The 16,605-nt window shown below is 43.4% G+C and overlaps 1 protein-coding gene across 1 annotated transcript in view; it reads left to right on the top strand.

The window, feature by feature from the left end:
- Positions 1-15,809, top strand: part of POLE (DNA polymerase epsilon, catalytic subunit) — a 300,678-nt gene extending 284,869 nt beyond the window's left edge. The window contains exons 46-49 of the mRNA XM_086943189.1: positions 2,852-3,052; positions 4,354-4,479; positions 9,754-9,843; positions 15,041-15,809. Coding sequence (XP_086799315.1) covers positions 2,852-3,052; positions 4,354-4,479; positions 9,754-9,843; positions 15,041-15,154 — 531 coding nt within the window. The 3' untranslated portion in view covers positions 15,155-15,809. The remainder of the gene's footprint in view (positions 1-2,851; positions 3,053-4,353; positions 4,480-9,753; positions 9,844-15,040) is intronic.
- The last annotated feature ends 796 nt before the right edge of the window (positions 15,810-16,605 follow it).

Genomic DNA, 16,605 nt, shown 5'->3' with positions numbered 1-16,605 from the left:
AAGGGGTTGTAGCACACAACATCTGCTGGAATCTGTCTGTGAATCTTAAAACATTTGGCAATGGCTTGCATGCAATATTTCCACTGTATGTCATTCTGTAGGGCTTTGGAGCAGATAGGGGAGTATTACATACCATCTCAAAAAGTGGCAAAGCATAACTAGAGACAAGTGGGTGCTGAATATTGTGCAACATCATTATTCTCTTTGATTCAACACACCCCGTTCTTCATTACAGCTGAAGACACCAGATTTCGTAGCTGAGCTCAATGGACTGAAAGAGGAAAGGCAGATTTTACTGCCAGAGAGGGTCATAAAACCAGTCCTTACATCTTAAAGAGAGGGCATGTACTTTATTTATTTTCTTATTCAAAAGAAATGCCCCAAAACGTGTACAAACCCAATCTGAACCTGATAAGGAACAGCAGGTGGATAAGAAAATACGTTTTGGATGTTGCTGGCTCTACATCAGATACATAACAACAAAAGAGAGGTTACATGTGTCTCAAAAGCCACAGAGACGTAGTCCTGTAAAGAGCAAGTTTACCAACCCAATTTGGGTGGATAGGAAAGCCCTCACACACCGACCTAGTCAGTGTCATGCTTCATCATAGGGCCCCACCACGGAGGCCGAGTGCCTCCTCGGTGTGCTACGACGCCAGAAGACTGCGGAGCAGGTTGTGTGATAATGCGTGCAGTGAGGAATATAAATAAAAGTGTCTAAAGGGTATCTCAAAAAATATTATATTAGTAGATCCCTGCAACACGATTAATATTGGTCTTATGTGTCTGAATTTACAGCCAAAGGTAATGAATTGTTTCTTACCTGGATGGTGCTGGAATTTCATTGAAATCAGTCTGTCTACTTGGAGAAAACTAAGGAGTTCAGGAAGACTTGTCAGCTATTCTTCGACTATGGTTTGTTAAGATCAGGTTATCCCACCTCTTATCAGTTAATATTGAGGTAGATTATTTCTTGCATCTGTTACTAACTAGCAGACCCTTGCCAGGAAAGCCTAAAGCTCATTTGACAAGGGGAAAAGTAGCAAAGTCCACTTGATTAAGTAGCGTCCTGTTTTAGGAGATTTTTAAATCTGCAACTTGGAAAACTCTGCACTTTTTTGAATGCAGATGCCAGCCCCGGCGCAGGGGTAGGCCAGACTGCAATTAACAACCTTTTTGCGTAACTTTTGTATTGAAGTTGCTTAGAGCTTAGTTGAGTCTACCAGGTATGTGTTTTCCTTATGCTTTGAGGGATACGTTGTCTATTTTGTTCTATGTGATCTGGCTGTCAATAAAGATCCTTCACTGTTAAATGGTAAGTATCTTCGTTGATATAATAAATCACCCTGCCTACTCCTCGCATTAAATAAAAGTTAGTAACGATTATCCTCCTTGGAAATAAGCCTGAGTTTATTGTGTCAAAAGAACTGTTGGTCTCCAGCGACTGCCAGTACATGGCATGATGGACAGCAAGGGACAGTCTTCTCCCCAATTCTTAAGTCCCCGGGAGGGCTTCCCCTCTGGCTACTTGTTTCTTAGCAATTGCAAAGCAGCAAGTAGTTATGCTGCAAGAGGTTTTCTGTTCTTCTCTAGGAATGTTATTTCCTTGTCCTGGTGTTTTTAATCGGAGTACACGCCACAGAATAGGGAAGAGGGATGGCAGTGAGGAATCTCCAGAGAGGGTGTTACCGAAAGTAAGTAACCTGTTCATCATGATCCCAGTTCACATGCAGTCGGGCACTCAGGGCAAGGGTACACGTCGGTTTGCCATGAAGGGGACATTCCCATCACAGCCGACATATAAAGAGAGTACATAGCCAACGTTTGTAAAAAGCCTTTGCGTCATTAGGATCTAGATTGTGATCATAAATTTTGCAGATTAAAAAAATACATTATAAACATTACCTTGTACAGCGGCATTCCTGAATTAATGTAGGTAATCACAGTTTTAATATAAAATGTATATTTTCAGAATCACTGTTTTCTGGATAAGAGCTCGTGCAATTTGATACTAAAAGTAGGCTGCATTATGGGCAGGGAGAATACTCCAATCTCACAGCTGTATTTAACAGTGGGAGTATCGTGAGCTGATAGCACTTGATACTATGTTCACTATCATGTGTGCTAAGTCTTTGATTAGGAGCCAAGCTGAAAATTGTATTGGATAGGGTTGTGAAAGTTTAGAAAAAAAAATCTCAAAAGAATGGTATGTAGGGAAACAACAAAATTGAGCTATCCAGTTTTGAGACATAGACACGGTGCAACTTTGGCAGGGAGGAACAGGACTGTAGTTATTATACATGTGATGCTGTTAAGCGGTTAATGTCAAAGTGTTTTTTGTTTGTCTTAAAGAGACTAGCTGCAAAGTGCCTAAGTCTCTCTTCCAAGATCCTCTCCGGAATGTGTTATGTTGTAACAGGATTTGACTAAAAAAAAAAGAATTACAAAAAGGATGCGTGTTTGTTAACAGTGTCATTTGTTTGCTCTTGGACTGCAAACATCAACCCTTGGAGTCACACTTAAGGAATGTCATTCACACCGTTATGTTGGTCTTTATATAGGAAGAAACCTTTAGACATAAGTAATGAAAGGAAAAGGTCATGCTGTTACTTTCAAAAACACTTGCTGGATTAAAATTATGAAGTGAAAATCACATTGGATAGTACTTACAATATTTATTTTGTGTGTTTTTAATTTTGGAAATATTTTGTTTTTGACAATTAGTGCTCAGAACACTCCAAATCCACTCTATAGTTGAGTTGTCTGATGGAAAGAATATTTTGGACTGTATTCACATATTTAGACATGGTTAGATGTGTTTTTTATGTTTATTTGACCTGGTGACTTGTAGGTGCTGTCGCTGGATGCCAACATCACAAATCAGGTGAACAAGCTGAAGCGAGACCTGCTGCGCTTGATAGATGTGGGCGAGTTCTCTGAGGATGCCCAGTTTAAGGATCCGTGTCGCTCTTACATCCTGCCTGAACTCATTTGCAGGAACTGCAATTTCTGTCGCGATCTGGACTTGTGCAAAGACCCAACGCTTGCTCAGGTGAGGTGAAACTCTGAGAAGTGTCCTTTGTTCTGGTGACCTGAGGTGTGTGGGCCCGTGATCTTCCTAGTGTTAGGATTAAAAATGCAGTGCATGGGTGTCATCCTTTCGCCTGCCTCATTTTCAGTTTTTCCTTATTTCACATTCTTTTCCTACTACCTTGTGTGACTCTGTCCGCTTGTTGTGCCATCTTACTTCCTTCTTCTGCAACTCCTGAGCTATCGCCATGGTGTTCTCCTCTGTTTCACTGTTAATTTCTTCTGTGTTTAATTGTTGCTTTCTCCTCTGTCCACCTTGGAGAGTTGTGGGCGATCCTGAGATGTTTGTGCTTGGAGGCCAGTCACTGCTCAGCCAGGTACTGGCTGGTGAACTCAAAAGGGGCTCCCTGCTGCTTCATTTTATTCACTAGTAGCAGCAATGGGACCGCATTTACTTTTTGCCCAGGCCGGCTCTGGGTATCCCCCGTTCCCGTTACTGACCTCCTTGGTGCTCCCTCCTCTTTCACCCGTGCCGGTCCCTCCTCTTTCACCCGTGCCGGTCCCTCCTCTTTCACCGGTGCCGGTCCCTCCTCTTTCACCGGTGCCGGTCCCTCCTCTTTCACTGGTGCCGGTCCCTCCTCTTTCACTGGTGCCGGTCCCTCCTCTTTCACCCGTGCCGGTCCCTCCTCTTGGTCCCTCCTCTTTCTCCTGTGCCGGTCCCTCCTCTTTCACCCTTGCCAGTCCCTCCTCTTTCACCCGTGCTGGTCCCTCCTCTTTCACCCGTGCTGGTCCCTCCTCTTTCACCCGTGCTGGTCCCTCCTCTTTCACCCGTGCCGGTCCCTCCTCTTTCACCCGTGCCGGTCCCTCCTCTTTCACCCGTGCCGGTCCCTCCTCTTTCATCGGTGCCGGTCCCTCCTCTTTCATCGGTGCCGGTCCCTCCTCTTTCACCCGTGCCGGTCCCTCCTCTTTCACCCGTGCCGGTCCCTCCTCTTTCACCCGTGCCGGTCCCTCCTCTTTCACCCGTGCCGGTCCCTCCTCTTTCACCTGTGCTGCTTCCTCCTCTGCTGCCTCTTGCAACTCCCTCCTTGGCCCCCTTGCTGCTCTGTCCTCTCTTCACTGCCCCTACATTGCTTATCCCTCACAAGCCTCTCACCCCCCTTTGCTTGTTTCTCCACTAATACCTGTTGCCTCCTTTCTCTATCCACCATACCTCCCACCTGACACCAAACACCCCTTTATTGCCTAACTTCTAATTTTTGACTGTAGGATATTGCTACGATTGACACCCACCCCTGCCTCATAATATATGCGTTTTCTATGCAGGACGGGTCAATCTTACCCAAGTGGATCTGCACAAACTGCCAAGCGGAGTACGAGTCTGACTTCATTGAGATGGCCTTGGTGGAAGCTCTGCAGAAGAAACTGATGGCGTTCATGCTGCAGGATCTGGTGAGGCACTACTGCTGAGGGCTGGGGATGGAAGTCTAGGTCTAGCCTAGTCTAGTCTAGGTGACTACCCTGCTAGGGAAAGTGGCAGAGAGAAATCTGATTCCCTAAACCACATGGAAACCAATCCGATCCATCTTTAACTGTCGTCATTGCAAGATGGGTGTAAAGGAGGCATGAATGTCATGCAAAACTCTGCCTTGAAGTTCCTTCATTTAAATGCACTTGCATCAGGAACACACTGTAGAAAAACTGCATTCCTTCTCTATTGACCTGTTTTAGATTGAGTGCTTTTCTGCAACATTGAATGCAGTGACCCTATGTGTCTTAACACCTATCACAAGGTGCTACCATCGTAGTCAAAAGTTCCTTACTCCTTTACATATATTACATCAGGTCGGGAATTCCAAGTTTTTTCTCCTTTCTGAACATTTTCCCAATTTTCATTCAAAACATTAATTGAACTAATGTTTCATTCAAGGAATATGCTTCACTGCATTGGTCGCTTTGAACATGCATACTCACTCTATTTGAGCAGAAAGAAATCAGAAACAGCCTTAAGGCACCTCTGATGCCTTCAATAGGATCACCCCAGCTGTCTTCAGTGCCTTGTTTTATCAACACTGCTTCGATTACATATGCCTGTGGGTTGGGTCCAGACACCAGTCCTTGCTGATGCAACCTACTCTGCCATTTCAGGTCTTCTGCCCCCATTAGGCCTGCACCCAGGGTCTTGCTGGTGCCAGGCTGTGCATTCACACTTTCTTTCCTTAGGGTCATGCTGGTTCTAGACAGTTTCGAGGCCAGTATTCCAGATGATGGGGGATATTTTTTGCTCTTTTTACTGACGCTTTACAGTACACTCGTCATGTTTCGGATGTCCAGGAGGCGCACAGTATTTCTCCTCACATCCCATACACTGATCCAGTCTATACTTAGATTTGCACAACGCTATTGGCCTTGAATCTACTCTAAAAAACAATGTTGGTCGTTGCATTTGGTGCACCTACTAGAGAAAGCATATTTTTTTCGCGGAGGTAGTTCACAGAGCTACAGAAGTGGTACAGTTGCATTTACCTGCTGTGGAAACTACAGCAAATTTTCGCACAAAATCTGTAGCTAGGTCCTTCTATCTCTGATCCAGTGCTACTCTGCAAAGAGACCCTGACTGAGCTCTTGATGGCGGCCTGGTTCAAGCATTGCTCATTGCTGCAGGTCAACTTATGAATTGGTAATTGCCATAAGTCTATCGGGGGACCCGGTCTCCTTGACACAACAACTTATGACACCAGAAATTATTGTTGTACAGGCATCTGCCAATAATGTAAATCTGAATGCCTTTCCTAAAGCACTGTCAGACAGGGAAAGCACAGTGATGCACCGGTGAAGAGTATTCTCCACAGCAAGATGGGTGGTACACGTCCTCCAGAATCTTGTGTGAGATATTTTGACCACCTAAACCAGAAGAATTCTGAAAATTGTTAGTTCAGAAAGCTCACAATGTACAGAATGCAGCCAGGTACCTCTTGCGGGCTGGTCTGGGCACCATGGACTCGGTTGATTGACACCAGTGTGGTGGTATGGCGTCATGCCTGGATGCCTGCCACAGTTTTATCCGTTTTCCCAGGTGATGTTAAGGCGTCACCAATGGATGTGCCTATTGATCGCATCAGGCTTTTCAGCAAAAAGGTGGACTTTGCTTTGGAACATTTCTTTGGAAGATGAGCGACGGCTTGAGTTTTGAGTCTGTTATCTCCGACTTGTCGATTTCAGCGAAAGTACTGGAAATTCTGGGACTATTTGAGGAGTCTTGCCTATTGCCAGAGGCAATCCTCGCAAATCTGTCCCATCAATTGCTCAGCCTTGGTGGTAGAGGCAGGAGCCATCAGACAGGGCAGCAGTATTGCTAATCATCAGCAGCAGCAACCGCCATATTCCTCTGAACCCCCTCCAGTGGCCGCCTGCGGGTGTCGGGGGTGGCGGGGAATTGGAACATTTTTTGACTGGCTGGCGCTCCGTTACCTCAGACTGGTCTGCTTTAGGGGTTGTTCACAATGGTTCTGCCCTCCCATTTCTGTCTACACCCATGCCTGTTTCTTTTTTATCTGACTTAAGCGGATAATTCCACCATTCTCGCATAAGGACAGTCACTGCTTACCAAAGGGCCAATAGAGAGTTGTTGAGGCATAGAGGGACATGGGATACTACTCCAGGCAGGTCCTGGTTCTCAAAAGGGACAGCAGTCTGAATCCAATCATTGATCTTCGGTGTGTGAATGCCTTCCTTTGGAGGCAAAAATTCAAAATATCCATGTCCTTTCTGCAGTAGACCACAGTGTTTAGATGATGTTATTGGACTTGCACAATGTGTATATCAATGTACCTGGCCTTCAGTCTCATGGGTGTTTCCTCAACTTCACTGTGGGGGTACTAGCAGTTCCAGTTTCACTGTTCTGCCAATTGGTCTCACCTTGTCCCTGACGGGTGTTCGTGAAGATGATGGCAGTGGTCTCTGCTAATTTTCACAAGTCGAGAGTTCAGATATTCCTGTACTTGAGGACTGTCTGGCTTGCCACAGTCTGTTACGAACCACTTGCAGCTGACTGTTCTTTTGTCTTCCCTGGGATTCTTCATCAACAAACCACCTTCAGCCAGGGCAGAGGATTCACTTCATTGGGGTTATTCTGAACACTTCAAATTTCACAGCCTGTCAAAAATACCCCCCCCCCCTCCCAAAACCCCCATGCCCCTTCGCCAGGATTGAGGATTCCCTTTATAGGAGTTATTCTGGACACTGGATTTCAGTCTATCAGAAATTAAAAATCCCTCCTCCCTTGCCCCCTACTTTAGTCTCCGAAAAAGCAGACGCGGCAGATCAATCTACTGGAGATGTGGGCAATCCGGCTGGCTACCAATACCTTCAGCATTTCATCGTGGGCAGTCCTGTTCAGGTTCCGACGAACAACACAACCGCTATCTAGACTGCCAGAAGCAGGGCAGTGTGAGGTCATATGTGCTGTGCCAGGAGGCGCTGAGACTGTAACACTGGCTGAACTTTTACAGGCATTTCTCTGGCTGTCATCCCTCTGGCAGGCTCCTTTAAAGACAGGGTGGAAAAACTCAGCAGCACCCATTTAACTTCCCATGTGTGGTATCAGAAGCCGGTGGTAGTTCAAGGCAGGCGTGCTTGGGTAGATCTCTTCACTTCTGCCATGAGCTCAGTATTGCACCTTTTGCTCCATGAAGTTTTTTTCTCTGAGCTCCCTGGGCGACATGTTTTTATTTCCAGTTGCCTTAATGCATTTCTCACTCTGCTGCTGCTTCCTCTAGTTCTGAAGGAGGATAGGAGGTTCAGCTCATCCTGATCGCCTTAGATAGGGCTTGGCAGTTTGATATCCCCATCTGCTAAATCTGAACATTCTTTGCTCTCATTCCCTACCTCTTTGGGGGGCCTCCTGTCCTGATAGCGGGGCAGTGTTCTACATTAGAACCTCCACAACTTGCACCTCCATGCATAGAGTTGTGTGGAATCATTGGAGTGTCTTTGACATGACTGTAGAATTTGTGGATGTGATTTTGACTGCTTGACTGCTTGACAGCATCTCACCATGTCCATCTATTCTGGCCACTACACAAAGGTTGTGGCCTGGCGAGAGGATCATTTGGTCGATCAGACTCATGCTAAGCTTAGTGACGTATTTACATTTGTTCTGTTTTTGCCCCAGCAAGGCTTTGCTCTGGACAACATTAAGGGTTACTTATCGGCCCTTTCAGCCTTTGTATCTTTGCCTGATCAGCCATCTTTGCTCAAATGACTCGTTATGCTTTTTCACTTAAAGGGCTTAGTTCTAAGTTTCCTAGTGTGCCTTTCATTATGCTGCAGTGGGACTTTAACTTGGCTCTTAATGTTCATATTTGAATTTACGCACAATTCTTCTCTGAGGTTGCTGACCATTAAGACCGTTTTCCTCTTTGCAGTCACCTTGTCAAGTCACCTCAATGAGCGCTAGGCATTGTAGTCACAGCTTACTTTCCTTCTTACGTTCTTCTCTGACAAGTTGGTACTACGACCTTGGGCAACCTCTCTTCTGAAAGTGGTGTTGCCATTCCATGTGGGGTAGTCCATTCTGCTCCCTGATTTCTTCTCTCCACCTTATCCTTATAAGCAGGAAGGACTGTAAGAAAACAGACTCTTTCAAGATGGATCATCCTGTCTATGAAGACATACTATGCCTCCGTCAAGAGGGAGTTTGCTGAGGGCCTTTGGGCTCATTACGCCAGAGCTAAAGCCACCCATGCAGCTTTAGCTTTGGGTGTGTCCTTGCTGGACATCTTCCAGGCTATGTGGACATCTGCCCACATCCACAGGTAGGGCCATTGTGACTGTTTGGTCCTGCAGGAGTTCATGGTATAAACTCCACACCTCAGACCCACCACCTTAGAGAGAGTCACTGCATCTAAAGGTGAGGAAGTTGCCTTTCTAAACTGATGTTGATGCGCATGGCTATAGGCTGTATACTGCTGTTTTCATTTTCGGAGGCGGCTGATGTGGAATCGCGGGAGGAGGCTGATGTGGAATCTAGTGGCGCCACCTACCAGTATACAGGCACTGTTGCAGGAAAAATTTCCAGATTTACTCTGTTGCTTGTGGGGGAATCATGGGAATTCAAAAGGTGATAAAACTGGGTTGGAGTAAGCGCCAGAAAAAGTTACCAAAGGTAAGTAATTTGTTTGATTAGCCCAAAGTGCGCTACCCTATTCTCCACACTTCTACTTATGGCATGAGCCCACTTGTGTACAGAGATACATTATGGCAGTTCTCACTTCCTCACACTGAACAGAAATCCTTCTACTAAAGTGTAAAGTCAAACCTGCAAGTCAAGGATTCCTGGTACGGAAGTCCAGCTTGCACCATTCTGTGCAATGCAGCCATTTACACACGCTCTGGCTGGCTTGAACCTAATTGGGGCATGTATTAGCCATCACTACAGAGCCATCAGTGGTAGCAGTGCTGCATACCAATACATTTCTTTTGCTAGTCAATTTGGTGGGGTGGAACGTTTTCGTCTTACAATAAGTTGCCCCAAGGCAATAATATTCAGAAGGATAGGGCTGTTCAGTGGATGCCTACACGGAAGAGTGATGGCTACATGGACACCTTTGTTGTGTCTTTGAGGTGGTGGGTAGGGTTATGGACTTCAATAGCCCTTAATTTCTAGTTTCTTGTTTCCCATATGTCTGGAATCTTACCTGTCTTTTTACTCCCCTTCTGTTTTAGGCCTGTATGAAGTGCAAGGGAGTGAAAGAAGCAAACATGCCTCTATACTGCGTTTGTGCTGGGGACTTTGACCTTACCATTTCCCTTAAGGTATGTAAACCTTGTCCTTGGAATTTTGCTCCATGTCCAATGTATTGGCACTCCTGTTCCTCCCCTTGTATGGCAACTTTTTGAGGATCAGAGTGTCATAATTACTGGCTTTTTTCCCTTATTTGCTCCTTCCTAAGACTCATAGCTCGAAAATTCAAATTAATTACTACATCCCATATCCGTTTTCTCTACTTGCCTCTACTCTGCTTGTTTGCTGCCATGTAACATATCTGCTAATCCACCCCTCACATCCCAGTGTCCAACCAGCATACTTTGGTCTTTGATTTCCAGAGTCCTCCATGAGTTAAATGTACTTAGTGTATTTTGAGAGGTCCCAAAAATGTTAGTATTTCTTTTAGCATTTTAGTGTGAAAGTGCCGATTTCCATGGCTGACCTTTGCACCAAATCTGCTATTTCTCTTAAACGGCCAGGCCTAACACTTCCAAAGACGACACTATGAGATCCACAAGTCAAATCGTGTACTTTAAGGAAATTGTGCACAAGTATTGTTGTTCTATGTAAATAGCTTGTTTGTATTTTCCCTCTTTTGTGTTTGTTAGCAATTTACAATTTGGTGACGTTTGCAAGACACTACCTAGTTGCTACAATCAGTAACCTTAGTGAAAGAGAGGGATTGAGGTATAGACCTGTGTGTTGCTAGAGTAAAACTCTATGCATTCCTTGCTATAATGTTTGGGAAGGATGGTGGGTGTGATTCCTAACATGGGTGCACACGGCCAACCGCAGTGTATGGTTACAATATGTATACTCGTACTGAGAAAAAACTATTTACCTCACTAAGCTAATAGACGTCTTATGTAAAAATAGGATTACTCCCTTTTGGACACAAAATATAATATGATCTGGTTGACCTCCTTGCCCATTGCCTCGGTAATGATACAGTCTGAAGAAAGTGACTTTATAATGCGTTTTTTTGCTAAAGGAGTGTTGACCCGTAAGCAATTCTGAAGGCCTCAAGTCATGTTATGCCATGCTAAAAGAATGAGTTGCTCAAAATGCTATCGAAGTGGACTTGGGACACTGGCTGGCCTGTGACTTTATTTTCTGCATAATTAGGAAAATCTACTTCTGACTTCGTGATTTCTGCTTTTTGCAACAAATCAGATTTTTAGGAAAGACTGGCTACATTTAATTTGTGTAAGGTGTACAGCCGAATAGTTCTCATTAGTAGCATGAGGATTTGGTTGCAGTCTATGTTGCAATAACAACATAAGGCTAAGTACATTAATGTATCACACCTTTCATCACGTTCTGTAATAAGCTACAGAGAACAGCAGTAGTAAAGAGTTGTGATTGAAACCAGAATTCCCCAAAACACACTGTTGCTCCAGGTTTTCTGTTTTATTAACACATAGTAGTGAATTAATTATTAATTTTTTAAAATGGTGTTTTTGCAACCACTTTATTTCAAATTCAGTGGACATTGTAGAGTCCACTGAAAATATACAGTGACAGCTGTGGTGTTTTCAATTTCAGAAAAGAAACTTGATTAGGGATAATACTCAGTTTTTTAAGTTAGTATATTTAGTTATTAAAACGAAAATAAGTATGGTATTCTTTTTGTAATCCAAGTATGGAAATAAATCTTATGCCAGCGAAGATGGGCCAACACAAAACACGTGTCTATAGACTTTCAGTGTTTCTGTAGTCACAATGATTTCCTTACTATTTAATACTATATGTAACATCTCTAGAAGAGTGGTCTTACGCATTTACCTGTTAGTTTTACTACATTCCTATCTTCCTTTCTGGTGCCAATTATCCAAAGTTGCCTAAACTAACTATAACTGACTCCCCTGCAATGCACTGCCTATGACTCCACATGTTACATCACTCATGACATGGTCAGTGACATCACTGATGACCTCTCAAATGACATTACTGATGATATCCAGTGAGTGTTTTCTAAAAGTTTCTGAGCTTTAAAGAAAAAAGTAAGATACTACAAATGTTAAATTGGTTAACTTTGTGTACTGCTAAGTGATACTATTTGTAATACCGATTGAGAATGACTGAGTTGCTTTATGGGTGTGTGAGTGGTATAGGTGAGTGAGTGGCTGTATTGGTTTGTGAGTGGGTGTGCGAGTTGCTTTATGGGCGAGTGAGTGTCTGTGGGTGAGTAAGTGGGTGTGTCGATTGTGAATGGGTGATTGAGTGGGTATGTGAGAGGCTGTATAGGGTGTGTGAGTGCATAAGTGTTGTATAGCTGAGTGAGTAAATGTGTGAGTGGCTCTATGGGTGAGTGTGTGCTTGTGTTAGTGACTGTATAGATGTGTGAGTACATGTTAGTATAGGTGTGAGTGAGTGGGTGTGTGAGTACCTGTATGACTGAGTAGCTGTGTGAGTGACTGTATTGGTGACTGAGTAGGTGTGTGAGTAGTAGTATTGGTGACTGTGTTAGAGGCTGTATAGGTGAGTGAGTGGGTGTGTTAGTGGTTGTGTGTAGGTGTATGTGTATGTGTGAGTGGATCTTTGGATCAGTAAGTGGGTGTATGAGTGGTTGTGTGGGAGTGGGCTTGGTTGTTTGAGATTTTCTATGGTGTGTGAGTGGGTATGTGAATGGTTCTGTGGATGATATCATCAGTGATGTCATTTGAGATGTCATCAGTGATGTTGTTGGCCATGTCATAAGTCATGTAATATGTGAGGCCATAAGCAGTGCATTGCAAGGGTGTAAGTTGTAGTTAGCTCGGGTAACTATGCTGCTGAAGTTGCATGGTTTTGTCCAAGTGAATTCAGAGCCAAACTTTTTAAATTCTATTTCCTAACTATAACATCCCTGTACCCTTTAGGTTTTTCCGTAAATTGCTATGTTTTTAAAAGTTTCTATTATAACGTCCCTGTAGTCTTTTTTTTCTGTGAATTTCTAGGGTATTTTTAATTCTATTTCCTAACTATAAGGTCCCAGTAACCCTTGTTTTTTAGTGAATTTCTACTATTTCAAAATTATTTCCTAATTGCAAACTTTGCGAGTGGGTGTATAGGCCTGTGAGTGGGAGCATGAGTGCCTTTGTGTGTTGTGGCTGGGTCTGTGAGTGGGTGTGTGAGTCTCTGACTTGGTCTGTAAGTGGTGCTATGGGTGTGTGAGTGCCTTTGTGGGCCCGTGAGTGGGTGTGTGAGTGGGCGGGCAAGTGTCTGTGGGTCTGAGTGAGTGTGTGTGTGAGTGCCCGTGTGGGCCTGTGAGCGGGTTTGTGAATGGCGCTGTGGGTCTGTGAGTGGGTGTGCTGGGATGGTGAGTGTCTGTATGTGTGTCTGTGAGTGCGTGTGTGTGTCGGGCTATAGATTTTGGGCATTTGCATACTTAGTGTATTTAAAAGGGGGAACCATGGACTCTGTGACAAGTGGTTTCTTTCTTGTTGTCTCCTGGTGAGAGCAGTCACTAAAGATTGGCTTATGCGCCATTATAGCAACAATGCATTCGCCTCCATTAAATTGTTTTTCAATGTGAAATACGAAAGAAAACACATTTAATTTGCCTTCATTAAGCCCAATAAGTTATGAATGTTTGTGCTTTTCTGAAGTGTAGCTTCATCTGAGGTACCTTCTATGTATATATTTTTAAGTGCTTCCTAATGAGGTTTAATTTCTGTGAAGTGCTCACCAGGGCCAGAATGGAACCTCATTTTTTCACAGATGAGTCCCCAATTTGGGGAGTACTTTCATCTGGTTAATTAGTAAGTGCTTCCTCGTTTGGTAAATGCCTTGTACATATTCTGCATTACAACTGCTTAAAGGACCAGGAGTCAATATTTCCAGTGACATTGTGTGCATGTAATTTCGGCAGTATGATTGTTCATCAAGCGTGTTCATCCACAAATCTGTGATAACATGAATCCTCGTCCAGAGAAGAGGATGAGAATACAAAGAAAAGCTTCATCACCTAATAGGGGTACTTCCTCTTGAGTAGATGAAGTAAGTGCTTATTTGTTTGGTGGAGATGTCCTTGTATCCCTCTGCTTTAATATGCGTCACCAAATCAGCTAGAAACGCGCTTGGGGGCTTTTCGTTAAGCTGTCCATTGATGTGGAAAAAGGTGGGAAAACATTTGCATACTACTAACTAATACAGGGTGTGAGGTCCCCGGGGCCGATTACAGCCCCGGGGACCTCATACCCTGGTGCCCAGCCCTGCCTCCAGCATGAGTTGGCATTCCTCTCACACACAGGGAGCTTCTAAACATGCAGATCCCTCTGTGTGCGAGCAATCGTTTTGCATGACAGTAGGCAGGGAAACAGACAAAAACTCAGCTCCCAGCAAGCGGGATCAGTTTGACAGATCCTGCTTACTGGGAGCGGAGTTAGAGGTTGCCTTCAATTATTAATATAATCATATCAGCATGAAAATGTGTACATTACATAGAAGAGTGTGTGCACCAGGTACTAAACTTTATACATGTGCTTGTTTTGCTTCAGAATATCTGAAACTGTTTCACCACAGTATGAACAGTATAGGTAGTATGATCAGTAGCACCTTCAGATCATTATTATAAGGAAATAGTGACTTCTTTGACATCTGTGGCTTAGAATGTTCACTATTTGTAGTATATTTTCAATACTCTATGGTGTATTCCTTAGAAGAGTTTCACGGTTTGGGAACTGTGTGGTATAGAATAAACTCTCTCCTTAGAGTAAACATTGTTTGCAGTTCTCTACTGATAGCAACTTAATTTCTTAATGTAGATTTGGTTTGTGTCAGGGGTTTGATACAGATAAAAGCTGTTGTACTAGGGCAGTTGTTTTGGAATTGGCATGAACTATTTTGGGATTCTCTGAACAGTTGTATACAGATTAAACACCGGGTTTCCTGTATATATGTGGTTGATTGTTAATGTGAATTATGCTTTCTGTAATACAATTGCAAATTATACAGCAATTTGGGGAAAAACCAAGCTTGGATTATGTCACAATGACAAAGGGGGAAAGACAGACCTTTTAAATGAGATGGGTGATGAATATCGACTGCCTATAGAACATTTCTGTTTTAGATACAAGAGTGCCCATTGAATATTTGCGTACATTAAGTTTGCTTGAATGGTGACTTCTACACCCTTTCATTTTATTCTACACTTCTTGCTCCTTTCTAGCGGTTTGCAGTCCCTGACTTCTTTCTGTCAATGCTTTACAGTGAAATTATGATGCTCTTGTAGTGGCTGATTTCCCTGTTTTCATTACGCAGGTCTTTGTGGAACAAATCGATGTATTTAAAAACATCGCTCAACATTACAACATGCCTTTTCTACTTGAGACGATTGAATGGCTGCTGCAAAGGAACCCCCATATTAAGCGATAGGATGAGCTTGGGCCAACAATCCCTGGCACAGCAGAAGATTCTCTTCTAAGACACTTTCCTCCAAGCACGGAAAGCTGCAAGTCGTGTACCAAGAACAAATAGATGGCAACATGTTCACATCTTGGCTCTATGAATAAGTACGATTTTGCTGTCAGATTATCATATGAAATGTGCTACATTCATTTTTGCTATGCAGCAGTAACAGCGGGCAGGGATAAAGCACGGCTTGTGGACTAGAAATCGCATGGAAAAAATAAGGAAGAAAGACTAGAAAATAAAAACAAAATCTGGAAACGTCAAAGATTGTGATGGGCACTCCACGCTTAAATTCTGACATGGCGGCAACGTTTTTTTTTTTTTATTATTTTATTCTGAAAGCCTTGCGAAGATAGGACAAGATTTGTCTTGCAGTGTGCAAACTGGACAAGTGTGGTCTTTTATGTCCTATGGGTCATTCATATTGTATAGTCTTCCATTTGGAACATACAAGGAAAAGATGCACTTTTCACGTTACTATGTATATATTGCACAGTTCTGTTCATAGTCCAGTCTGGATACTTGGGTAGTGTTTTTCTGTATAGTATTTACATCACTTTGTGTCTGGTAATCCAATGTGCAATAAAGTGTTTTCTAATAAATTGTACTAAATATTACATTGCATGCATTTCTGATTTTCTCCCCTCACACAAGAGTGTAGATAAGTACTCACCACTGTGTAGTTCAGCAACACTCTCCTTTTAAAAGACATTTCTTGATTTGCCTAGAATTGGCCTCTATGGCGGTATGTGCCCCAAATTTCCCAGTTGCCTAGTGTAGTCAGCTAAGGTCTGGCATGCAGGTTTTCTTGTTGTTTCTTGCAGGGACAAAAGAAAGTTATGGGGAGGTGAAAAGGAATTTCTTTCCCTTTGAGCTACAGTAAGACATTTTCTACCCAGCTAAAGCAAAAACTACTGAAAGGAATTTACAGCACAATTGGGCATGAAAATAACGCTCAACTTAAAACGTGCTTTTTTAGGTTTGATGTAAATCTGTTTAGTAGCCTTGGAGAGGTGTTTAAAAGAGGTGCTGGGTGGGCATAAAATGGTTGACACTTTTGTATTTCTAATGGATACTTCTAACCGTGGGTTCCTAACCTTTAGAATATCCCCAGGCCTCCAGACTGGATCTGGAGAATTCCTTCATCAATGTTGTCATGCGCTAGTAGGTGCCACTGTTTGAATCTGTGATGACTCCATACCGCCCTAGACATGACAGAGCAGAGCCATGTTTAAGTGTCATCGATTTACCTCAGTGTGCCAAGGATGCTTTTGCATCCAAAATAACAGGATCCATGCCATGCCCTTACTGCTGGAAGCAGATGTCTGGTACAAGGCTGGACACAGTTTGTCTTTGGTGCTTAGCCTTGAGATACAATGTAGTCTTGTGATCATTCCCCCTCAAGACCGCGCTCA

Source organism: Lissotriton vulgaris, chromosome 11, assembly GCF_964263255.1.
Source record: "Lissotriton vulgaris chromosome 11, aLisVul1.2, whole genome shotgun sequence".
NCBI lineage: Eukaryota > Metazoa > Chordata > Amphibia > Caudata > Salamandridae > Lissotriton > Lissotriton vulgaris.
The sequence above is the reverse complement of the archived record's forward strand: the minus strand, read 5'-3'. Positions and strand labels throughout refer to the sequence as shown.